At 31.8% G+C, this 27,275-nt stretch overlaps 1 protein-coding gene across 1 annotated transcript; it reads right to left on the minus strand.

The window, feature by feature from the left end:
- LOC145333577 (uncharacterized) lies at positions 1 to 26,572 on the minus strand. The gene is made up of 3 exons (XM_080178738.1): positions 26,380 to 26,572; positions 1,957 to 2,077; positions 1 to 691 (listed from the first exon to the last, which is right to left on the minus strand). Exons 2-3 carry the CDS (start codon positions 2,068 to 2,070, stop codon positions 68 to 70), a joined length of 738 nt encoding a protein of 245 aa, XP_080034864.1. The 5' UTR covers positions 2,071 to 2,077; positions 26,380 to 26,572; the 3' UTR covers positions 1 to 67.
- Positions 26,573 to 27,275: the final 703 nt, after the last annotated feature.

A 27,275-nucleotide genomic window follows, 5' to 3' on the forward strand; every position in this document is an offset into this window, starting at 1 on the left:
TCATTATTTGTACATGTATTTCACTAAGATAATGCTTAAACAATTCAATTTAGAAGGGATGATATGATCATGGAATGTAAAAATAAGTATTGACTGGGTATAAAGGTGTATAGTACAAATGTAGGGGGTGTTTACCATACCCAATGAGTGACTGTAAAAATGTAAAATGCTTAGAATCTTTCAAATCATTGTCTATTGTATTTTCCTCCAAATCACTTATTTCAAGATTGTTGTCTAAAGTATTCATTAGATCACCATCTTCACTTGTTTGTTGTGTGGTTGTAGTTGAAGATTCATCATCAGTTATTATGTAATTAGGACTAGAAGTACTCAAGGACGAGAATGTAAACATTGAGTTTGCATCTGTTTGAGTGGAAGGTGCTGGGGTTACCCTTATAACGGTTGAAGAATCAACTTGTGGCACTGATGACGTCATCTTGTTGTCCTCCACAGAATTTCCAGCGTTTTCTTTGTAATAGTGTACACTACCGCCGTTGGCGCGAAAGACGACATTAGGACGGATAATGTCGGATTCGGTGCGCAGTTGCAGTTTTGCCGGGTTTTTAGTGTCCTCTTTGCGCGTCCTCTTTTCCAGGTAAAGAGGATCGGAAGAGATAAGGTCCATGAGCTCAGGAGAAACTGTTTTGGCCTCCCGGTAGAATATGTTGTACAAATCTGAAGGCTTCAAGCTCTGAAATTAAAATAATTTAAATTGAAAGTTGAAATATTGTGTTTAATATTAAGTTTCAATTTTTCCAATTAAGTGCAATATTTTGACTACTGTTGAATTATTAAAGTAAAACAATAGAGGGGAAAGGCGTTAGATAACTACATGTCCCCAACACGTAGAACCTGTGCCGACTTTCAATTGGGTTTTTTGATATCAGCCAAAAGCGTCGGAAATATTAACACAATCAAGGTGCTACAAAAGAACAGAAAGCAATTTGCTAGCAGACGAAAAAAAAACAACACTGGTTCTGTTCTGAGTAGTTGTCTTGGTTATACATCTTTACCTAATATATTTATTGTTGAATTGGACTAAAACAATAAGACATACCTACAAAGTAAAATATAGAAGAGAAAATCCAAAAATAAAGATGTTGCTCATTTCTTTAGACATTTTACAGTAGATATTTAGTATGGGCAAGCATCATAACAAGATGTTACATTAAAGATATTTTTTACTTTAGAACGTTCTTTTGAGTAAGCTTCTATGGAATCAAGTCGTGTGGAACTTTAGTTGAGATCAGTTTTAAATTAAAAACTACTATGACAAACAAAATTACCCTTGCTGTAAATAAAAATTTTTGGTTAATAAGTTTGTCATGTTTTTTAGTCCCAATACTTTTAATGACAACGAATGCGAACTATATAAAAAAAACTTTGGGGACCAGCATAATTTACAATCTATTCTAATGTTCTTTCCCTCCCTAGAGAATTTTAAAATATCCTTTCAAACTCATATTATATTTTAAAACCCCGGAACTGGAGTAAAAAAATGTATTGTTGAAAGTGTAAAATTTCTTGGTATTTGTTTGAAGGAATTCCTAGTTCTTCTTATGTATAAAAATTGTAGGCATTGCCTTCAAATTATAAAATTAGAGACTTAGTTGTAATTTTTATAGATTTTGATCTTGATTCTTGATAATTGTTTAATTTTTCTGTCCGCAAATTACATATTTTTGGTGATCGTTAATTTTAACTCAATATGTTGCTCTTTCACCTATGTATATTAGGTTTTTTAACAGACAATCAACTAATTGATTGCTTTACATTTGTCTAAAGGTCCTAATAAGTTGCACCTTTTAGTTGGCAAAGGCATTACCCCTACGCTTACTATAAGTATCACAACCGAAAATGAATAAATGTTTTATTCACCCATAAATTTTTATCTACTCACGAATCCATTCATCTATCTATCTACCTATCTATTTATCTTCCTATCTATCTATTTACCTGTGCATCAAGTGGATAATTGTGTGTTCGAATAACAGCGGGTAAAGTCAGCCCAGGACTCTCCAAAACTGCGAGAAGAACTGCCAGAAATGACCAGAAGACTCTCACCTCCATTCTTCTCCTAAAAAAAAAAAAAAAAATTTCAGTCATGTATAATTAAAATTGTAGGTTAGCCTCAGGAAATACGGCTCTTTCACATATAGTACCCTGAGCACCGATAACCCCCCCCCCCCATAGGCGTCCAAGGGGGGGGGGTAATGGGCCATTTGGCACCCCCAAAATTTTGTGAACAATACCCCCCCCCAAAAAAAAATTACCCCCAACGATTTTGGGGGGGGTATTTACCCCCCCCAAACCATTTTGGGGGGGTAAATACTCCCCCCAAAATAGAAAATCTCTAACAAAAAAAATTTTTGCGCGCTTCGCGCGCATTTTTAATACTAAATTTTTTATAAAATTTAAATTACCCCCCCCAAAAATTTTACCCCGGGGGTAAATTTTGGGGGGGGTAAACAAATTTTACCCCTGCCAACAGATTTCAGGGGGGGTAATTACCCCCCCCAAGCAAATTTTACCCCCGGGGTAAAAATTTTGGGGGGGGTAAAAAAAATTTGCGGCGCGCTTCGCGCGCCATTTTACCCCCCCCAAAACCAAATTACCCCCCCCTTAAAAAATTTTTACCCCCCCCAAAATAAAAAGCTTGGACGCCCCTGCCCCCCCCCCCTTATTTTTTTTAATAAATTGAAAATATATGGATAGGGGGGTAAATTTTCGTTGGTTTCTTTTAAAGGTTTGTTAATATCGGTTACTTGGTCGCCCTGAAGGGAAAGACCCCCCTTTATAGGCGTTAGGGTTAAGATAAATAAATTTGAAATAACGGTGAGGGGTAGATATTCGTTGGTTTGTTTGTTAGCCCCGCAGTGTAACCCCCCCCCCTCTCCCCCCCACAACAACAGGCGTTGGGAATAAAAAAAAACTACAGCCTCCCCCACCCCTGAATTTCAGATTTTTATATTAAGCATATTATTTTCATATTAAGCAATCTTTATTTTAATTTCATGTTTGATTTATTTTCTTGGACTAAAATTGTCTAAAACCAATAAAAATTTATAGGCAAAGAATAAAATTTAAATCCTTTGTTTGAGCTAAGCAGACCGAATAATTTTGTTACATGATTTTATGATTATCAAATCACAGAATAAGATTTTTAACAAATTCTTGCATTATAAAAAGTAAACCAAAGAAAATTTAAAAGCGAAGACCGTCTGTCCGTAATGGATTGCTCTTGTCGTTAATTTGGGTGTGTTAGAATTGTCCTATCGATTTTAAACTTTGCATGGTGATTCCTGTAATTGTTAGGTTTGGTTTAAAAAGAGTAGCAACTCTATAATCGTTACCAAATAGTCAATATCTCAATTTAAAATATGATGATTTTTAATTGTTTAAATACATCTTTTTGTAAGATAAAATACAATTTATATGTCTATAATTAGGGTCGGTTCGTCCATAACGGATAGCTTTTTTCGTTAATTTTGGCATGTTAGAATTGTTCTATCGATTTCAAACTTTGCATGGTGATTCCTTTAGTAGTTAGGTACGATTTAGAAAGCGTAGCAACTCTATAATCATTACCAGAATGTCCGTATGTCCATTTAAAACATGTTAATTTTTTTACTAGTTTTTTAACAACGATTTTTTATGTGATTAATTGTCCGATTGATCTAATTTTAGGTATATTGTTTCCTGGGACAACAAAGTACAATGTTATAAGCAAAGCAACTCTTTAATCAAGTCCTTAAAATGTAAGTATGTCCATAAACATTATCCTGTATGAAGCAGTTTTTCAACAAATTTACTTACAATTTTGCTTCTACTCTTATATCTATATTCTGATTATTCAGTTCTGACACTATACAAGTGTTAATTTCCGTTTGTCCTACAGTTTCGATGCTTTTATGGATGTTGTCATTCTTGTTTTGTCAAAAAATTGTTTTAGATAGCAAAGTACTACTTAATATCAGTTAGGGATAAGAAACTGTAGGATAAATTTCATTCCCTGGTAACCTTTGAAATTAAAATTTAAAAAACTTAGTATAATATAAATCATATAATCTATATAACCATATAAATAACCATCTATATAGCCATAAATAACACATCACTACAACTATAAACAAGGATGGTACAATAGCAAAGCTCAGAAACGAATGGATGGACAGTTTGTCATGGCATCTTACAAGAACAGACTACTAAGAAAGTTAATTATAGAGTAGATGCTCAATGTTAGTAGCATCTTAAAAATCCTAAATTACATTCTACATCACATAAATGTGATAAAAAATTGCTTAAATATAAAATACTGTTAACTTATATCTTAGGACTTGATTTTGGAGATGCTTTACTTAAAATATTGTACCTTTTTGACCTCGGAATCAATATTCCAAAACTCAGATAAATAGGATAAATATATCATCCATAAAAATGTTATCAGTAAGTAAGAAATCAGCACGTTTTAATGTAAGTACGAACTTTGTGGTAAAACGATTATAGTGTTGCCATGCTTTCCAAATTGTACCAAACTGTTATGCAAAGTTTATAATCGATAGGATAATTATAATATGTTTAAATTAACAATAAGAGCTAACATTTGCGTACTGACGGATGGACGTAATAAGTACAGACCCTAATTATATTAAAACTTAACCCTAAAAAACTATTATAACATAATAAATTACGGACTATTAATTTTAACTTAAATTATTATAACCATTCTGTTTGTTTTGTTAAATGTATTTTACCAAGCTGCTCTGTAAAAATTATATGTAGGTAGATATTTTATTATTCCGACTGTCCAGTAAGATCTCAAAACCTACAGCAAACTTCAAAGTGGGCAGGTCTTTTTTGCTATCAAGGAAACTAAATTCTGAACAAACATGTAGTGGGACAAAGTTTCTCAAAAATCAGCCATGTAACGTCATAAAAATGACGGAGATGAGAGAAGAAGTGGGAAAGAAAACCCTTTAAAAAAGATCGATAATCACTCATTTTTATGACGTAACATGGCTGATTTTTATGACACTTTGTCCTGCTACAAAAATAAGAAATTTTCAACCGAAAAATTTTTAAATTTGACCCCTCCAGTTGGTTTAAGTCGAGGGGTGAAGAATAAATCAATTAAAGGCCATTCTTTGCAAGTGTATTATCCTTGTTCCAATCCAAAACATGTACGCAAAAGCTAATAAATACACTTCAAAGTGCATTAACAAAATTAAATAATAATAGCGGCAATAAAAGTTTAAATATAGATTTATATTAATTAAATTACTTTTGAAATATAACAAGAACATATATCCATAAGTAGCGCGGTAAAAATAAGCGGATAATTCAAAAACAAGAAGTTTTTTGAATTAAAATAGTAAGGTTTTTTGTCTTTTTCAGTAAGACTGACAGACATACATAATAGGAATCTTGACGAAAAATTGCAGCTATCTATCTAAAATAGCAGTTGAGAAAATCACCTTTCACCCTTCAATAAGGTTATTGTCTTTTTTGACATGCCCGACATACAGATGGACAAAATCCTTATACTAAAGTAACAGGATGTTTGTCTGTGTGTCTGTATGTACCGAAGGATCTCGCTTACCGCTGAACCGATCGGCTTCTCCTTAACAGGGTAGCTTCTCATAGGTCCCGTGAAGGTTTATAACTATTTTCTTGGGGGGAGGGACACCCCCCCTACCCCCCCCCACCCCCCAAAAAAAAAATTTACACCCCCCCCCAAATATTTTAAAAACTTTTTCCTTTAAAATCTAAAATAAGAAATTGGGTTATAAAATTTGACTTTCCCTCCTCAAGTGCCCCTAGAGGCATCTAGGGGCGTAGCCGCTAGTAATGTATAAAATAGATAAACATTAGAGTAGAGGAGATGCGCAGCAGAAAATCAAAGAGAGCTTTTTGCTTTGTAAACATGAAAAATATATATTTAACATGTGACGGACTTACGGCATACCCCTAGTCATAGAGTAGCTTAAACAACATTTGAAAATAAATTGTTACCACTCAAAATCCCTTAAAATGATGATAATAAAGAAATTCACGTTTATATAGTCTGTATAGTCATAAGTATATAGTTACTCCGCTCCCAAAACCTCATTGCGGAAGCTGCACTTGTATCCATCTATCTATCCCTCTTCCTATCTATCTATCTTGCTATAAATTTTGCACAAGGATTCATCAATTACATAAAAGGTTTAACCACAAATTGGCTGATATGAAACTAATATGGAAACCATGTAAGGCGGAAGAACTATATTTTTGTTGACAAAATATAACCGTGGTTGCCAAATTTTAGATACAAAACAAATATTTAAAAATTTTTTTTTTTGGCGTTGGTTTTCCTCAAAGTGCCTGGTCGTGGACAGAACGCCCTACCCTTATTTTGAAATAATTCCTTATAGCAAAGTAACAGGATGTTTGTTTGTCTGTCTGTTTGTCTGTACCAAGGATCAAGCTAACCGCTACCGATCGGGTTCTCCTTAACAGGGTAGCTTTTCATAGGTCGTGGGAAGGTTTATAACTATTTAGGGGGAGAGTACCACCACCCTTCCAAGAAAAATAAAAAAAAATCGAATTTTTTTTGTACTATTCTTGATTTACGTACAGATTTCAACGCAACATATACATCAACACAACATAAACATATTTAAAATAAGAAAAAAACATTTAAAGTGCCACTAGAGGCTCTAGGAGCGTAGCAGTTATTTGAAAATAAAGAGTTTGGTAGTTTTTTGATTTGTTCATTACCTTAGGTTCGTTAAGGTTAGGTTATATTGGGTACAGGGGGTATCCCCGCAATGTTAGGGTAACAAATATAGAGTTGCTACGCTTCCTAAATCTTACCTAACTGTTACAGGAATCATCGCCTAAGGTTGAAATCGATAAGACAATTTTATTAGGCCTAAATTGATGAAAATAACTAACCATTACGTATGGACGGACAGACCGTAATTATAAAGTTCGCTTTTTAATATAAAAAGACAGAATTTTGAAATTGGCAACCGTAGCTGTGGAAACCGCAGAATTTATGCCAGTTACTTCATATTATATCATAGCATTATATTACACTTACACTAACCAATATCTTTCTGTCTGTCTGTCTGTGTATCTGTCTATTTATCCCAGTAATTTCTTGTTATTTCATATATGGTATCATGCTGCAGTATTTAACATCTTTCTATCTATTTAGCTTTCTGTCTGTCTGTTTCTGTCTCTCTATGTATCTGTGTCTGTCTATTTCTGTCTCTCTATGTATCTGTGTCTGTCTATTTCTGTCTGTTTCTGTCTCTCTATGTATCTGTGTCTGTCTATTTCTGTCTCTTTCTTTGTATCTGTCTGTCTGTCTGTTCGTCTCTCCGTATGGTTGTCTATCTATCTATGTATCTTTATGTTAATCTGTCTTTTGTTTGTCATGACTGCCTCTGTCTGTCTGTACGTCATAACTGTCTGTCTTTCTGTCTGTCTATTATTATATATCTATTTATCCTAATTGTTAATAAATAACAACACTGCTGTTTAATCAAGTATGAAAACAATTAATTGATTTAAATTTATGTAACATTTTTTCGCAATTTGCAATTAAAATGAGAAGTAGGCCGTAATTATAAAAACAATTTGCTTATGATGATTCTAGGAATTCAAGGATGCAACATTGGACGATTTTTTACTTTTCACTCCAATTCATATGGGTTTTATTTTGTCTTTGATGGTTTGAAAATAGGAAAACGTGTGTGTGCTTTGGGGAGGTGGTTGTCTGGAATATACATCTGTACTTATATTGTGTCAACTTCTGAACTAATTAGGTTTTCCATTTTATGTAAGCTTCACATAGATCCTGTAATGGTTTTAAGTTATTTTATTTTCAAATTTTAGCTTTGAGATGGTTTTAGCTATTTTCTAGCTCCTATCTGCCCCTTCTATACAGGGTCCTTAGATGCTAGTGCGTATCCGCTAGTCACAGATATTGCAAAAACAAGTTGATAATTTCAAACAGAAAAACAAAAACAAACACAAATGCGAAGGTAAATCATATAATTAATATATAAGTGTAGATGTATAATCCTGACAAATACCTGGCCCAATTTGTGGAGACCCTTTTTGTCTTCTAGCAAATTGCTTTCTGTTCTTTTTTAGGGACTTGGCTGTGTTTATATTTCCCAAACTATTAGTTAATTTGAAAGACCTAATGCAAAAACGGGTAATGGTTCTCACCCTGTGGGCAGAGATACATGTAGCTTCTGTCCCCTCTATTCTTAAACTTTAAAAATCAAATTAAGTAAATAAGTCTGAGTTTTGTGTGTAATTTGTTATGCTGCCATGAACTCATCAATTATATCAACTTAGATTTTGTGTTTACATTATTTTATCATGATTAATGTCACCATTAATGATAAATTTTAATGAAAACATATGAAATTTCTTTTTTATATATTCGCAAATAGTACAATAAATATATTATTACTTGTATGTTGCACCAGATTTTCATGTGCCCTGATAAAGTAGCTGGCAAAAATAACGCAACTCCCCCCCCCCCCCCCAATCCACCCCCTTTACTCCACCCCCTCCTCTTCTACTGGATTAACCAACTTACCAATAAATGAGGTCCATATTAGCAAGCTAAATTGACGATATCTACTTATATCCATTAATGATACACACAAAACAGAGTGACAGATACCCAGTAGTCCGAAAATGTACACATGTTAAAAAATTACATAATTACTTTAATATTGCTTCTAACAGTTGAATTAATAATTGGTTTTAAATATTTCTTTGTGTTGTACATTTTTGTAAATAAACAACTCTAAAAATATATGTAAAACTCGAGAAAAACTCATTTATAGATACATAATATGTACTGTATAAAATCAGACCTCGAATTCACACGTAATCTATATACATATTTATTGTGTATTTTATTATTGTTGTACATTAATTCATATTCCATAATCCTATATTCACTGCACAGTAGTCTTAATTCAAAATTATTTATTCTAGTGTGGCTTCGAAAACGAATAATATCCGGTGGATTAGAACCGGCTCTCAGCCCTACGGAAAAATCAAGTATAGGATCGAATTGAAGACAATTTTCCACGAATATCAAATAAAAATCAAAAGATTAAAATCAGTTTTGTTAGCCACGCGGAGGCGAAGCTTCTAGTTAATCTAGTTTTAATATTTATTAATTTTTTATTTTAATATCCACGGAAGGTTGTCTATAAAACGAAGCAATAAAGATTAATTGTTATTACCACTAATTATAAATAACTAAAGTATAATAAAAATCTAGGGATATGGATATAGCATTAAAAAAAGAATTTGAAATTTGAATTCTTTTTGAGTATTACATCATTGTCTTTACTAATGGCTGCTTCCCTAACATATAGGGGCTCTATATTCTAAGAGGTTTAGGGATAAAACATTCCTGAATCCTATGACTTAAATCTAAAAACAAAATAGCCTAAAACCATCCTGGTATGTATGTGATTGTGAAGCTTACCTAGAATGGAAAACCTAATCGGTTTATTGGTCAGCGAGAACTTAAAAAAAACACATACAAAAAAACTTACTACTTTACCTAGTACTTAAGGCTACACACCTAGGAATCTAACCCTCCCCCTTTTTTTTAAAGAAAGGGGGAGGTATCACTTGATGTTGCACAAGAATTTCATGTACTGGAAGAGTGATATGCGCAGCTGGCTGAAATAACGATATTCCCATTCCCTCCCCTCCATTGGTATATTTTTGTTTTTTTATTTAAATACATTAACCTTTATATACCTGGAAATGTTCTTGTTTCATCATATAAAGTGAACATAAAAGGGAAAGTTGAACAAAACTAATGACAGTGCTGCAAAACAAGCACCATTTTATCCAAGACTGATAATTAAATCATAAATTATTTATCTCAAACTATAAAACTAGTTTTTTTTACTTTTCATGAAGCTTTTATTGTGATATAAAGAATACTGAGTGTATCTTCATTAATTAAGAGTAAGATACTTTGACTATGATCAAATTAAAGGAATCTTAATAATGTTTCATGGTAGGATTTAGGCCATTTTATCTTGGGGGACGTAATCCAATGATTAATGTTTGTTTCATTCAGTGGCGTGCACAGGGTTTAGCCACGGGGTGCGAATCACACCCAAATATTTTGGCATACACCTTACGATTTTTGACACCCCTTAAAAAAATCGAGAGGTGGGAGGTGCAAAGAGGTAAAACAAATATGGGGTTTTATTTAATTGTCAGGGGGTTGATACAACCCCCTGACATAATCAACATTCACAAAGTTAAAAAAGCGTCCTTTGACTGGTAAATTAACACATCCCTTTAACTTACATATTAAATAGTACAGGAGTAGCTTCGATCTAAAAGACACGGTATATCATCTAAATGTGCAAAAAAATCCGGCTATTTACGTAAATTTACGATCATCATATGAGGGACAATTCTTGATAAATATTGAAATTATCTTTTTTATAATTAGGAAAAAAGTTTATAATAGAATTTTGGATCAATTGCATTTCACGGTAAAATATTCCTGGTAACGAATAATTGCAAAAATCTATGAATTTTAAAGACTGCTAGCTGCCAAATGGCTGAACATACAGATCATGCCCGCACACTGTTTTAAGCGGCATAAGAAGGCCTACAAATAATCTGGAATAGCCATAAATCAATAATGCATAATTATCTCGCAGTGTAGAGTAATACGTGAAAAAGACCTTTTTTACGCGTTTTTTCTTCAGTGAAACTTTCCTTGTGCATAATTGGATCTTGGCTATTCCAGATTATTTGTAGGCCTTCTTATCCTAAATTAAAGTAAGAGAATAGAGTGGGGACCCTGTGCCGACTTTGAATTGGGTCTTTGATTATCAGCAAATAGCATCAGAAATATTAACACAGCCAAGTCTTTATTAAAGAGAAGAAAGGTCCCCACACTAGGGTAGTTGGATGGGTTATCATCTTTACGTTTTTTACGGTTAGATAATAGAAAAAAATGGACTCATAAGATTGTTGTTAAAGTTTCGCCACCTATGAACTTCCATGGGAACTTGTTAAAGATGTTAAAAAAAACATATTGGTTCATGTATAAATTTCACCACCAAAATTAAAAGTCATTTATAGTTACACTCAGAGTAAGACGACAGGGATCTAAAAGGACAAGACAATAGACGATAAAGTGATGTAATCCCCAATGATGATACACAAAATTACCCCTCTGTACATTACAATTAGTGGTTAAACCGTTATTACACTCAACTTAAAAAAAAACTGCTAATCAAAATTCTATAAAAGTCCCCAAAGTTGTTAAGCTAGCGAATTATAAAACCCTATATATTAAAAAGCTATGGGAACTAGATTAGAGTAAAACTATAGATCTGTTGGAACTAGTTTAATAATCAGCTCATTGTCTCCTCTCTCCCTTGTAAGTAGCACAGCTACGTAACCCACTGTAGCCAGGGAGAAATGGATGGGACATTGGACTGTAAATTATATGTGTTTAAAATCACGCTTTCTCATTCGTTGGCCGTAAAGCTTTGTTTTGGTTTGGTTCGTTCAAATTAGCCGTGTCCAAACTTTTCAACTAATTGTTTAAATCAACAGAAAAGGTGTTAATCGTTTATTACAATTGTGGATTTCTATAATTTTAACATCCATTGTCTTATCTCTTTATATCCCTAGCTTTTATGATGTGAAAAACGCAGCTTGAAGCTTATTAAATATTTGCTTTAGTAAATGAATTATCATTTGCCTTAATTCAGTTATTGTAATATTTTTCCATTATGGCTTCGAAACCGATTAATATCCACTGGATTAGAACCGATTTTTAGTCATACTAAAAAATCATGTATAGCATCGTATTGCATAACATACACTTTTTGCGAATGTCAAAATAAAAAAAAACATAATATTTTCCTTCGGCCAATCGTGGCTAACAAAACTGGAATTAATCTTATAATTTTTATCTTAATATCCGCGGAAAGCTGTCTATAATCCTTGCGATAAATAACTAAATCACTTATTAATTCTTACTTAATATTTGGATTTTATCCGTCTATAGGAAAAGACTCAGTATCTGGTATTTCAATTTCTTTTATTTTTCAGGAAAGCTTACAAAGAGTTCTGGGATGATTTAAAGATTGGAAGAATCTCGTAATAGTACTTAAAAACGATAAAATTAGTAATCAATAAAAAATCAAATAAATTTTTTTTTATTATTATATATGAAACATCCCCACAGATTAAGATTGCTTTGTTTTAATCATTAAATGGTTTTAGGCTATTTTGTTGCTTTGACAAAGTTTTAAAAACATATGTCAAGGAAGAGAAAGGGGGTGACTCCCTACCCTATAGCACATGCCGTCATTCACATTTTGGTGAATGGAGGAGGGGTGTTAGTGCATAAAATTAATCTACAACCATTTCTACCCTCTATATTTAACAAAATAAAGCAATAATTTTTTTCATAAAGAATTACAAGTCAGTCACGGAGAGAGAGGACATTGGGCTTTTTATTACACCAGTCCCCAAAGTTTTATAATAACGTTTTCTTATTCATTGGCTTAACAACATTGGGGACTTTTATTTAATTTTGATTGGTTGGTTCATTAAGTTGAGTGTTCAAACGTTTCAACAACTATTTGTAATCTACAGAAGGGGTAATTTTGTATTCAAATTATTGGCATTAGTCTTATCCCTTTAGATTACTGATCTAAAATTGTTAAAGCACAGAATGAAGCATTTTACTCTTGAGTGAAGATAACTTTATCGTTCCTTGCATTTTGAATCTAACTGCAAAGACGATACATAGTCAGTTTTATTTGCATAGCAGACCGACAGACAGACAGGCCATTAGAGTAATAAAGAAGATTTGCCCCTAAATGTAACAATATTGATGTCCAAAACGACGAAACCCAATCTGTCCCACTTTTGAGCAAGACGATTCCCTTTTCTCCCATCTCTTTTGGAGAGATTTTTCCCCCTCCCTTCCCTTTTATTTTTCCTTTATATGACGTCATATAGGAATCGTCTTGCTCAAAAGTGGGACAGATTGGGCTTCGTCTGTCAAAACTAATTTTTATATAATGAACAGCAAACAATTCTCTGATTGGGAGGGAGAAGGAATTGGAATGTATATTATAATAGCCCCAAAGTTTTATAAACATGTCACTCTTACATATAAAATTTGGGGACTTATAAAATCTTTTTCAAATCCAATTTAGCAGTGTCCAAACCTATAATCTTAATCTGCATAGAGATTAATTTTGTGATTACACTTTTCATTAATCTGTCGTCCATTGTCTTATCCCTTAAGATCCCTGGATGAATGAAACTAAGGAGATTGCTACGCTTCCTATATGATGACCATAGTAACTTTCCTTCTCATCCATATATGACATAATGGACATATAATATACGTGGATATTATGACAAGGGAAAAATTGTCCTCAATTTAGGTTGCTAACATGAACATCACTTATTGGTCAGTTCGTTTATCCAGTTACCTAGGATGGGGTAAAGTAGGTTGAAGGCTGGGGATTTAGCCAGCTACAAGTTTCACTTCATTCGAGTACATAATAATCTGGTGTAAGATCCATGTATTAATAAATCCATGTATGACATATACAGTACATATAACATCATAATGTTACAAATAAGTTTCACTAAAATGACTATTTCTGCTAACTTCCCTCTAAAAACAAACTGGGCAATAATCCCCCCCCCCCAATGACTTTTTTTAACATATAAGTCTGTCAAAGATTGAAGCATACCCCTTTCTTAATTGAAAATAAGGGGTAAGGTAGTTTTTTGTTAGTTTGTTTACTACTTTTGGGTATGTTAGGTTAGGTTATATTGAAAACTTGGTAGGTCCGCAGGGTTGGGACACCGCAGGTATATGCCCCAGCAGGAGTTCAGCGTACAACAAGGACTTTGAGGGAAAGCATCGGGGAGGGTGTTTGCAGGATCAACTAACGATTCGGGGGAAACTTCACCCTATTTCTTAACAAACATGAGTTTGAAATTCGTGACTTGAGATTAAAATTATGATTTAAAAATTACGTTTAAAATTTTGGTTTGAAGGTTACTGAAAAGAAAACATTTATCAACGCCCAAAAAAATATGTCATTTCAATTGATGTTAACGAACGAGGATGACAATTTTCCAAGGAAATTATATTTATATATGAACTAACGGCTGTGTCCTTAGCATCTAGGGGATATTTATCTAGAGGCACAGGGGCAGAAAAATAGCACAATACCATCCTAAGACTAAAATCTAAAAATATAATAGCGTAAAACCACGTTAGGACCTTTGTATAGCTTTCTTAAATAGGAGAACCTAATCAGTTTATTTATTTTCAAAATCTTAAGCTTTAAACCAAAGAAAACCTTACTACTTTATATATTAAGTTTTGTAACACTTTAAGCATTATACCTAAGAAATAGAATAGTTATTTCTCGCATCGTATTATAAACGGCTTTCCGCGGATATAGAATGTACAAGTATAAGATTAAAACTAGTTTTTTTAGCCCCGAGGTGCCGAATGCCTTGGCCTAAAACATTGATATAAGCAGGGATTAGGCATAGGGGAAAAACGGTTCTGAAAGGATAAGACAATGGCGGATATAGAATGTACAAGTATAAGATTAAAACTAGTTTTTTTTAGCCCCGAGGTGCCGAATGCCTTGGCCTAAAACATTGATATAAGCAGGGGTTAGGCATAGGGGAAAAACGGTTCTGAAAGGATAAGACAATGGCCGATACACACAAAAATTCCCATCTGTAGATTAAAATTAGTGGTTGAAACGTTTGGACACTTAACTTGATACACCTACCAATCAAAGTCCCTAATGTTGATAAGCCAACAAATAAGAAAATATTATTATAAAACTTTGGGGACTAGTGTAATAAACAGCCCATTGTCCCCTTCCTCCCTCTCTGGGAAAAAAGGATGGCTCCCTCCTTATTTTTAATTTTCTAGAAATAAATTTTGGTGGAGGGGGGTTATCAGAGCTCAACAGTCACTTTGTGTGAAACTGCCTCTTTCTAAATTTGGTTTAATCCACCTAGAGTTATAAGTATAATCCCTCTTCTAGAGTATATATCATTCTTTTATACAAACACTTTTTATTTTCATTTAAGTAATGGTTTAAGGTGCTCGCCAGATTTTCTACATACGTTTCTATATATACGGTTTAAAAGAGACAAATTGAATTAAAAAGAACAATTAGACCTTTTTAAAAGCGAAGCTTTTCTATAATTAGGGTCGTTCCGTCCGTACGTACGTCTGAGATAAATAGCTTTTTTCATTAATTTAGGCATGTTATAATTGTTCTATAGATTTCAAATTTTGCATGGTGATTCCTGTAGTAGTTAGGTACGATTTAGAAAGCGTAGCAACTCTATAGTCATTACCAGAATGTCCGTACGTCCATTTTAAACATGTTGATTTTTTTTTTACATTTTTAACAACTAATTTTTATGTTATCTAATTATCCGATTGTTCTGATTTTTGGTATACTGATTCCTAGGACAACAAAGTACAATATTATAAACAAAGCAACTCTATAATCAGGTCCTAAAAATGTAAGTATGTCCATAAACATTATCCCCTATTAAGAAGTTTTCAACAAATTTATTCACAATTTTGCTTTGACTTTTATTCATTTATAGGACAGTGACCCCTCCCTTCCTGCTTAAAACTATAACATAACAAAAAAAGAATTTAAATCAGGTTTCAATAAAATTGATTAATAAATCATAATATATCTTTAGAGTCCAAGGTTTTTAGGGTTGGATTGTTAAAGAGCATATTTATATCAATTTTCTTAAGATTAGACTTAAGCTTTTCCATACATGGGTGTGCTTAAGTTTCATTTATCAACTTTACTCTAATCCCAACTACTTCCAATAATAAATGTGTTAGTATAGATGTATAATCCTACCTGCCCAAGTAGTAGAGACCCTAGCTAATTGCTTTATGTTCTTTTGCAGGGACTTTGCTGTGTTTATATTTCTGACGCTATTAGCTGATTTCAATGTCCTAATACAAAAACGCGACAGGGCCCTAACCTGTGGGCAGAGTTACATACCATCTATTCTTATACTTTATGATATAGTAAAAGAGATAAATGAAGTAAAAATCATTAACGCATCTCCCATTCAAAAGAGCCATGGTAATTTCTTTATGCTTAACTACTACGTGGGGTCGTCACCTCGCCTATGTCTGTGTTGCACTAACATTGCGGGGCTACCCTACCAAAAATAAAGTTAGAGAATAGAGGGAGCAAGGGTACATGACTATATAGAACTATCGCAAAGACCTACCAACACAATCCCATTGCTCAAGAAATTTGACAGCTTAGACTCTAAAATGGCTGAGTTTTATACAGGGTTTTTCATTTTTAGAAACAATACCCTAACTATAAAATTTATTATGTATTTGTGTTTGTCCTTTATAGATAATGCATATATCTTAAAATTAATAAAGTAAAAAAAAACAATTTTGGCGTTGTCAAAAAATTATAAAATCGTAAAAATCTGGATAGTAATTTCATTACAAGCTGTCTTGAGTACAATTATTTCGGAAAGTAGAGATTATTTCCATTTTTTTAAATAACAATATTAAAGTTCAAGTTAACAGCACTATAGATTTAATTTGTTTTTGAAAATATATTTCTTTTTTTATGAGGCTTTTAAATCTTTATCTTAGTACTAGATAGATAACTTTCTTCCTTACAACTTTCCTAAATAGTTTAACTGTCCATAGCAATGTGAACTGAACCAGAGCGCATGTCTGTGTATATGTCACATTAAGTAGCAAAGCTACTCTAAAATTCACTTTGTCTATCCATCAGAAAGTCCGGATTTTTTTTCAATGAACTTGTAATTAAAATCAATTTGTATTTGCCTTTTATAAAAGGATATTACATCCTAATAAATATATGTAAATTATTTCAAATTGTAGCTCCTTTTGACACTATACATGCTATACTCTGCTTTTACAGTTACCAAATGAATGTAATTATTTTAAATTCCTGAAAATCATAAAAATCTGTAAATTGCTATATACATTTTCAATATTTCATGCAATAAATCACTGATTTTTGAAAGACATATTTGTTAAATGTTGCTAAACTTGATATCATCATCCTTGTTAGAATGTACTATAGTATTTGAATAAAAAATGTATTATTATTTGTTGAAGCTAGCTTTTTAATAATTACGCTTAAATTCTGTTAGATTTACTGATAATTATCATATAATAATTTTTTGCTTATTTTCAAGGTCTTACTATTCTAATTATATATACATTATTATGTTTAATAAGAAAATTCCGACATTCATCTTAGGTTATTTTTTAAAAAAATTGCTATCTTTGAATTAAATATTCAAATAAAATTACACAGTACAAATAATAAAAAACAGGTTTTGCTTACAAAACACAATCAAATTAATGGAAACACTTTTGAAAAGATAGCATTAACTTTAAATGATAAATATGCTTTAAAATTAGGCAAAACATTTATTTTTTGTCGTTGATAACAATATCTTATTCTTATACTCTTATTTACAAATAGTTTTACACTAAAATCTTTTGATTTAATTGTTTTAACTCTTGTACATTAGGTCACATGACTTTAATTAATAATAAAGGTCCCCCAAATCCTTATTTACTAAGTATATTTGCGATAACTTTTATTTAATGAAATCTTCCAATTTTTAACATGTACAAAACGGCCTGCTTAATTGCTTCAAGATCCATGACAGATCTATATAGGAAATAAATGTCTATAAACGAGCTCAAGTTTTCCAAGGAATATTTGTTTAAAACTCATAGTGCTCCAATAATCCATAATAAACTCTCATTGCCCAGAACGATAAGACCCATTATTTTACTTTATTAAAAATAAATTCCTTTTTTTAATTTCATGTTGCTATTTACCTTATATCAATGTATTTAATTTCTAATCATAAAAAAGAAAATTTAAATTTATAATATAATAAATTTAAGAAAACTCTGTTTTAAAAGAATTCGATTGTGGCGACACTTTGTGTGTTCAAATATTAAACTAAAATTGTAATCATCATCATTAACCCTTTGGTGATGGTAATGTAAAGAAAAAAATATAATTTAAAAAATCTTTTTAAAATCATTTAGATTATTAAATATTTACTTTCTTTTAGATAGTAATGCTGGGTGAGGAAAATAGATTTATTGAGAAATATGCATATAGAAAACTAGCCAATAGGGAGATAATTATATCGAGCCAACTCTAGTACCAAAATATACGGTGGTTTTGATTAATTATTGAAGTTCCTTCAAATCTTATTCCAATGACAGCTTATGAGCTTTCTAGCAGCTAAGTGAGAAAGCAAATTTTTTATCGATAAACAACCTTCTGCAGCGTCATGGGTCTTTGAAAAAAGAAAATAGTTTTCTAGCTATTTATCACTCTATATATATTACTTTAATCTACCAAATATAATCTATCCTAAACTATTTTTAACAAGGATGACAACATCCATAAAAGCGAAGCACTGAAATGGTAGGACAAACGGACATGAAGACTTATATAGTGTCAGAACTGAATAATCAGAATATAAATGTATAAGAGTCGAAGCAAAATTGTAGGTAAATTTGTTGAAAAACTGCTTTACACTGTTAAAAATAATTTTTTTATTTAGTATCAATTGATACTCTGGAGAGTATTGGACCCGTATGTACGCTACAACTATATAATTAATATATAACACTATGTAATACTATATAACACAATAATTATTACTATACAGAACCCATACATTTTTTTAGTATTGATCGATACGCTCTAGGGTACTATAGAATACGCTGTAGAAAAGTTTATAAAAATAGTAATATTTTATACGTTGTAGGGTATCGGAAAATACGCTGTAGAAATGTTTCTTGATTTAGTACTATTTCATACGCTGTAGCGTATCAGACAATACGCAAGAGAATGGTTTATTAAAATAGTAACTATTCATACGTTCTAGGGTAAGAATCTGTACTGTAAAGAATAATTGAAACAGACACCAGTCGTACACACCTCTCATGGAAGTGTTTCAATGCTTGGTCGTTTTAGACAAAGATGAAATGTTACTATTTATGCTCAGCTTTATAGTTTTGTTTTTTGTAATTATGACTGACCATAGTTTTTATTTTTAAGGATAATGTTTAGTCCTAAACATCTTTAAAGTCATTTTTTTTACTAAATTTACATTTAAATTAATGTTTTATGGCTCTGCTTGGTATGTTTGTTGATATAACAAAATGTATATGTACATATAATAATCATATATTATAAACTGATCTTTCATACAAAGTAAAACAGTTTCATACTCTAGAGGGTAACAACAATTGCGAAGGAGGGTAATGAAAAATTACTTCTACCGTACTGAATTTTATTCCCAAGAGCGTATTGGATGATACTCTACAGACAAATACATTATTTATTACTACATGTTACTTCACAGAACATTACCTAATACTCAATACAGCATTGAAAACTTCCTTGTATCATAATGAGTTTTTTTTCCTAGTACGTACGGATTGATACTATACATTAATGTGAAGAATATATAGTATTACCTGATGCTAAAAAAAAAATATTTTTAACAGTGTATACAGGATAATGTTTATGGGCATACTTACATATTTAGGACTTGATTATAGAGTTGCTTCGCTTATAACATTATACTTTGTTGTCCCAGGAATCAATATACCAAAAATAAGATCTATCAGATGATTAGATCACATAAAAAATTGTTGTTAAAAAGTAAAAAATCAACATGTTTAAAATGGACGTACGGAAATTTTGGTAATGATTTTGTAATGCAAAATTTGAAATCGATAGGACAATTCTAACATGCCTAAATTAACGAAAAAAAGCTATCCGTTACTAACGGACGTACGGACGGACCGACCCTAATTATAGAAAAGCTTCGCTTTTAAAAACACAAGAAAATTGTGCGATTAGGCACTTTAGGGGAAACCGCCAAATAATCGCCCTGAACACATTTTGTTAAGTACAATTATGTGATTCATAAAATATTTGAAATATTTTCTAGTATGGCTTCGAAACCGATTGCTATCCGTTGTATTACAACCGATTCAGAGTACTGAAAAATCACGTGTAGCATCGCATTACAGTCAATTTTCCACGAATATTAAAATAAAATTAAAACCAGTTTTGTTATAATTTTTCATTTTGATATATGCGGAAAGCTGTCTCTAATACGATGCGATTAATAACTATCACTCTACCCTATTTTAATTTAATTTAATTTAAATAAATAACTAAACCCTATCTAATCATTTTTAATCTAAATTTGTTGTTGTTGACATAGTAACAGCACTAAAGTTTTGCTGGTTTATGATTCCAAAAATGTTGATGTTTACTAATGAGTTTAATAATTCATCGTCATACTTAAGTCCACTCCTCAGACCAGTGGAGCGGGTGAAATCATTGCTGGCTTATTAAATGTAAAAGTATAGATTTATAATCCTGACCCAAGTGGAGGAGACCCTTTTTGTCTGTTGGCAAATTGCTTTTGGTACCCATGTATTGGCTCGGCTGTGTTTGTATACATGACGCTGTTAGTTGATTTCAAAGACCCAATACAGTGGACAGATTTCCATAAAGCTCATGCCCCATCTATTATTTTTATCAAATGTTGTCATCTAAAATGAACTTATTTAGTAGGATGATTTTTTTGGGAGGGAAATTTGCTGAACAAGAAACTCTTTATAGTGCCTATAAAGAATGGCGTTATACAATACAAATGACCACTGTTACGCCGATACACAGACTAAATTACCAATAGAAGGCCAGTATGACGTCATGTTTATACTCATAGGTACTATAAAAAGCGTTGCTGACCAATGTATTTCTCTAAACTATAAACATATTGTCGCTCGGTCCGTCGGTACTTCTCTGAAATACTCTTTTCTCACCTGTCAAAGAAAAACATCTAAAATTTTGTTTCAGCTTTATCCGAATGTTTTGCACCTTTTCCCCTTCTGTTTGCTTTGTTGTACCTAGTTCTACATTCAATAGCGTTGCTACTTATGGATGTTGTCATCCTTGATTATCATAGGGCCATATTCGCAGCTATTCCAATCTGCAGCTGAATTAACGAAAAAAAGTGACTTAACAACTAAATACTACATAAATATATAGAAAGCAATTTGCTAGCCGACGAATTTTACCTCTACTTGTGAAAGGTAGTGTCTGAATAATACATCTATACCTATACATTTATTCTCAATAGCTTCCGATTTAACACAGCCCAATAATGCATCTTGTAACAAAGTTGTTCTTTTAAGCTAAGAGAAATGTTGCCATCCTCTAAACCATGAGAACCAATTTCTAAAACCTAATCCTAAAATTTTTCGTCATAAAACACTTTTGTTTAAAAAAGTTACGATTGTAAAGAGTTAAACAATTTTAGGTAAGGTGTAAGTTAAGAAAGTTTGTTTTGAAAAGTGAACAACCGAATGTTTTCTAGACTATTTGCTCATCTAAAGTCAATAATTACCAGGGGTCTTAAGGGATAAGATAATGGACGATAAATTGATATACATCCCAAACAAAATCACCCTTTCTGTTGATTAAATAATTGGTGTAAAAGTTTGGATTTTGTAAAGTAGTACTTATCAACCAAAATCCCAAAGATTTTAAGCCAATGAAGAACTTCGGGTGCCAGTGTAATTTACAGTCCAATGTCCCCTCCCTCCGTGATAATTACAATTTTACAAGGATAACAGCATCCATGAGTTGCGAAGCATTGACATTAATAGATAATGGACCCTATTAGGGTCCATTATCTATTAATACCCTATAAAGATCTACAAGATTTACTTTACAGATAAAAATTCATATAGCTGCTTAAGATAAGTTTCAAAGAAAAAAATACCTAAAAACAAAGATTGCTTGATGAGGGGGTTAAAAAAGTTAAAGACCTCTGTAAAACAATTTTCCTCTATCTATAAAGAAGCTGAGACAAAAGCACTTTAGGGTTAACATTTAGAAAGATCCGTTGAAATATTTTAAAGTTGGTAAGGATATAAAATTTCAATTTTGTACTGAACATCAAACATAGCCTGAAATAAGAAAACACAAGAATAATTAAATCCAATGGTAATTATCATTACTATTATTTGATTCTTTATTTGTCTTTATCATTTACTTACAAAAATTACATATATTAATTTAAAACTCATTCAAATACTGATGAGTTTATTGTGGTTTGTTTTAGTATGTAATCTCCACCTTCGTTGAAGACCTTGAAACTCTTGAAATAATAACATTTAGATGTATATTTTATCTAAAATTATCTAAGTTCTATGGGGTTATTGATATTTTTATAAGATCAATAAGTAAATTTTTGCCTATTATATGGACCAGACAATGGATGTTATGATTCAAGAAACTTGAAATTTTAATTACCCAATACAAAATCTGGACATTGTATTTCATCTTGTGGGCTCTATTCTTTTACTTTAATTTTTGAGAAAAAAAAACATTTTTTCCTAACCAAAAGACCAAACAATACTTATATATAAGCTACACTACTAAAAACAATAAAAGTATTTACCAAAACAAACTGAGAAACAATTGTTTAATTAAAGATGCAATCAAATGAAAAAGATGATTTGTATGCAATTATATTGTCTCCTCTATGATTAGTTTTTCCACTTGTAATGAGATGCAATACAATAATGCCCTCTATAGGATATTATATTGTTGAATAACATCCAGCAGACAAATAACCCTTTTATTACATGACTTTTATCTGGAAGTCCTATCTGTGCTTGGTAATAAGTTGCACTATCCACTGGACCGATATGGTGAAGCTTCTAACTAATCTAGGGAAGGTTTATAACTATTTGTGGGATGGTAACTCCTACCTCCCAATGGAAATCATCCACTGAAAAATTATTCCCTCTCAATTTAAAAAAAAACCTCCCCCCTCCCAAAATTGCCTCTAGAGGCCCAAAGGGGGCGAACCCATAGCAATGTTTACAAAAAAAAACTCTGTCATAGAAAACTAATGTACTCGAGCTTTCTGACCCGTATTTCATTAGAAATGTTAGATTCCTAAAGATTACTTGTGAAATAAAGTAATTTATTAGGACACTGTTGTTTTGCGGTTTACCATCAGGAAGGAAGGGATAATTAAACACCCAAAATAGTAAGAGCTATTTAAAGCATCGTATTATAGACAGTTTTCCGCGTATAGCAAAATGAAAAATTATAATATTAAAACCATTTTTTAAAGCCTCAATTAAAAATTAAAAATTAAACCCTTAAGGGGCTGATTTCGGGCTAACATAACTGGTATAATTTTTATGACTTTCATTTTAATCTTCGTGGAAAATTGTCTATAATACGATGCTAAACATAATTTTTCAGTATGGCTGACAACTGCTTCTAATCCAGGGGATATCAATCTGTTTCGAAGCCATACTGGAGAGAAACATTACTATATTTCTTATCTTAATAAAAGGTTTGATATTCTAAATTAAATCTAATTTATATCAAAATTGAGTATTCTGAGATAAAAAGATTTTCTAAATTTTCAGAGAAGCTTTTTACTGAACCCTTTCATCCCTTAAATTCTAATTTATATGATTACACTTAATAAAAATTTATTTACTAAGTATATTTGCGATAACTTTTATTTAATGAAATCTTCCAACTTTTAACATGTACAAAACGGCCTGCTTAATTGCTTCAAGATCCATGTCAGATCTATATAGGAAATAAATGTCTATAAACGAGCTCAAGTTTTCCAAGGAATATTTGTTTAAAACTCATAGTGCTCCAATAATCCATAATAAACTCTCATTGCCCAGAACGATAAGACCCATTATTTTACTTTATTAAAAAGAAATTCCTTTTTTTAATTTCATGTTGCTATTTACCTTATATCAATGTATTTAATTTCTAATCATAAAAAAGAAAATTTAAATTTATAATATAATAAATTTAAGAAAACTCTGTTTTAAAAGAATTCGATTGTGGCGACACTTTGTGTGTTCAAATATTAAACTAAAATTGTAATCATCATCATTAACCCTTCGGTGATGGTAATGAAAAAAAAATATAATTTAAAAAATCTTTTTAAAATCATTTAGATTATTAAATATTTACTTTCTTTTAGATAGTAATGCCGGGTGAGGAAAATAGATTTATTGAGAAATAGATATGCATATAGAAAACTAGCCAATAGGGAGATAATTATATCGAGCCAACTCTAGTATTTTCTATAGTAATGACATTTCAAGTATAATTCCCAGCAGCTTGGTAACCAAATATAGATCAGAGGTGGATTCTTAAAAACTAGAATCGCTGAATCCACCAAAATATGAAGTGAACTGAATGTAAAGGTTAATTAGTTATCTAGCTCTCAACGCATTAAAGGTCCTTTATCTAAATCAATTCTTGTAACCCTTCTACTTGTTTTTGAAATGAATTGAAAATAAAGAGGGTAGGATCTTTTTTTTGTAACCCCCGTGGAGGCTCTAACCATTTGCCAAATAAAATTTATTCTAAAGAAATTCTAATTACAGAAATAAATGTATTTTTTTAAAGCGACATTTTCTTTAATTAGTTCATACGTCCGTCCGGGACAGTTGGCTTTTTTCGTTAATTTAAAAAAGGTTAGAATTGTCCTATCGATTTCAAACTTTACATGATGATTCCTATTACAATCAGGTACGAATTAGGTAACACCTCTATAATCAAGTCCTGAAAGTTTAAATTCCTGTATGTATCTAAGGAATTTGCAAAAAATTACTTACAATTTTGTTTTGACTTAAAAATTAACGTACATTCTGATTATTCAGTTCTGATACTCTACAAGTGTTAACGTTCGTTTGTCCTATTGTTTTAGAGCTTCGCTTTTATGGATTTTGTCATCCTTGTTTATTGCTGCATTAAGAAATAGAAATAAAATCATATCTTTCATATATACATATCCTCATCTAAAAATAACTTTAAAAAGGTTGATTTATTGATAATACATTTTTGGCAATTGAAAATAAAATAATAAATCCAGAAAAGAAGTAAAATTTGTATATAAAAGGTATGAGGAAGTGCACAGTGCAAGTTTTTCCACGAATAACAAGGATGTCTATAAACATAAAAAGCAAGCTCACAGAGACAACAACAAACTCACACACACAAATGCCGCACTATCGGAGGTGTTAGAGGAAATGTCGTCTTTTTTAACTCAGCGGACAATAGACGATAAATACATCCCAAATGTTGACTGACAATTTTATCCTTTTAATAGATTGATATTGTTGGTTGCAGAGTTTAGACTCTACTAGTTTTGAATCAATCAAAATTCATCATGAGTACCCAAAGTTTAATGAGCAGTGAATAAGGAAAAGTGGTTATAAAACTCTGGGTACCGGTGTAATCAACAGTCCAATATACTCCTTCACTGAGTTAAAATAGTTTTTTGGGGGAATCGGAAATTTGTGTTGTCTTTATTATGATTATAGAGATCGACAGCCGCGCTCTTTTTTCATTACAAACGCGCAGCTGCCGAGCCCTCATGATATTCTTTCCAATATGTAACAATTTAGTATAATTTGGTACCAACCGACATATACCATTTTGAAAACATACTTTGCTTTTAAATATTGGCACAGATATTAAAAATCAACAAAAACATATTTGTTAAAAATAAAATCGTGTCACTTCCTTACAAATCAATCAAAATAATATATGAATAAACATTAAAATCCATTATTACAAAAGTGTTGCACCAATATATCTCCTCCCCTCAAAGGCATAATTACATGCTATCGTTTTAAAGTAGGCTTAAAACCGCCATAAATTATCCTATAAATATAGTTTCTTAAAAAAGCAAATCCTACTGAGTAATATCACCCAAAACTAACCTCTTTCGCCCGAGAGGCAACCAACCCTTTAATTACAACTTCTTTGTCTGGAAGTCCTAACTGGTGATGAGTTTATGGGCTAAGATATTCTTCCCACTTTAACCATTAATCTTACGCGCTTAACATAGCAGCGATAAGTACCATTTTTAACGTCTCTAGCATGACACTATTACTCTAATGCCACGGTCAATCTTTAATAGTTATTTGAAATCTCATAGGCAGTTGGACAAAGTGACTCAAAAATCAGCTATGTGACGTCATAAAAATGAGGGAGATGAGAGGAGAAGTAGGAAATTAAAGAAAACACATAAAAAAAGATGGATAATCCCTCATTCTTATGACGTCACATGGCTGATTTTGAGTCACTTTGTTCCACTACTGTCAAAGTTGTACAATAATATTATAATATGATAACTTACCTTATTTAAACAAATGTATGCAAAATAGGATTAAATCTTTTTCCACATATCCTCTTCTTTAGTTAGCTTCACTTTTAAAGTCTTTTACATTTTTAATCACACTTTTCTTTGAATATTGTAAAAAGAGATGAATAAAATTAAAGAAGAGATAAAAGTATTCGATGTTTACTGTGTAATGGTTTGAATGCAACTGTGGAGATTTGATAAAAATTACGGACATCACACTTTGACTTCAACATCTATAAACATGGTTCCCGGAGAATTCTTCTCGTTTGGGTTCATTTTTAATTTACAACAACAATAAACTTTTCAAAATTAAGTAATCCTATTTTATAAAATAAGTAAGGTTTTTTTGTATGTAGCGAAGGATCTCGCTAACCGCTAAACCTTTATGGGTCTCCTTTACAGTGAGGCTTCTTATAGGTCTAGGGAAACTTTATAACTATTTTGGGGGAGGGTATCTCAACCCTCCCATGAGAAATAACCCCTACAAAAAAAATTGAACACAGTAATAGTGTCTGACTGATTATGACGTAACAAAAAAAATTAGCCAATGAGAGGCTGTTATTGACCAATGGTAAAATTTATAGTGGCCTCTCATTGGCTAATTTTTTTTGTTACGTCATAATCAGTCAGACACTATTACTGTGTTCAAAAAGTTACCCTCTCTAAAAATTATTTTCTTACTTTTTCTTTTTAAAACTAAAATTGAAAAATGGGGGAGTTTTCACTCATTCCCCCCGCCCTACCTTCAAGAACTACTGAACCGTATGAGTTCTCAATTTCAGGGAAGCTTCACATAGGCCACTTATTGGTTTTAAGAAATTTTGTGTTCTAGATTTAAGTCTTTGGATGCTTTTAGGATATTTTTCTTCCAACCCCTTACCTTCGATTAC

Source organism: Acartia tonsa, chromosome 12 (genome assembly GCF_053477335.1).
Source record: "Acartia tonsa isolate MP-2025a chromosome 12, ASM5347733v1, whole genome shotgun sequence".
NCBI classification, from domain to species: Eukaryota; Metazoa; Arthropoda; class Copepoda; order Calanoida; family Acartiidae; genus Acartia; species Acartia tonsa.

What these genes read in the sequence shown, in the direction of transcription:
- LOC145333577 (XM_080178738.1), bottom strand. Translation starts at nt 2,070, where the DNA reads ATGGAGGTGAGAGTCTTCTGGTCATTTCTGGCAGTTCTTCTCGCAGTT. An exon ending in ATTATCCACTTGATGCACAG is followed by an intron (nt 692 to 1,956) that starts GTAAATAGATAG and finishes TTTTAATTTCAG; the next exon opens with AGCTTGAAGCCTTCAGATTT.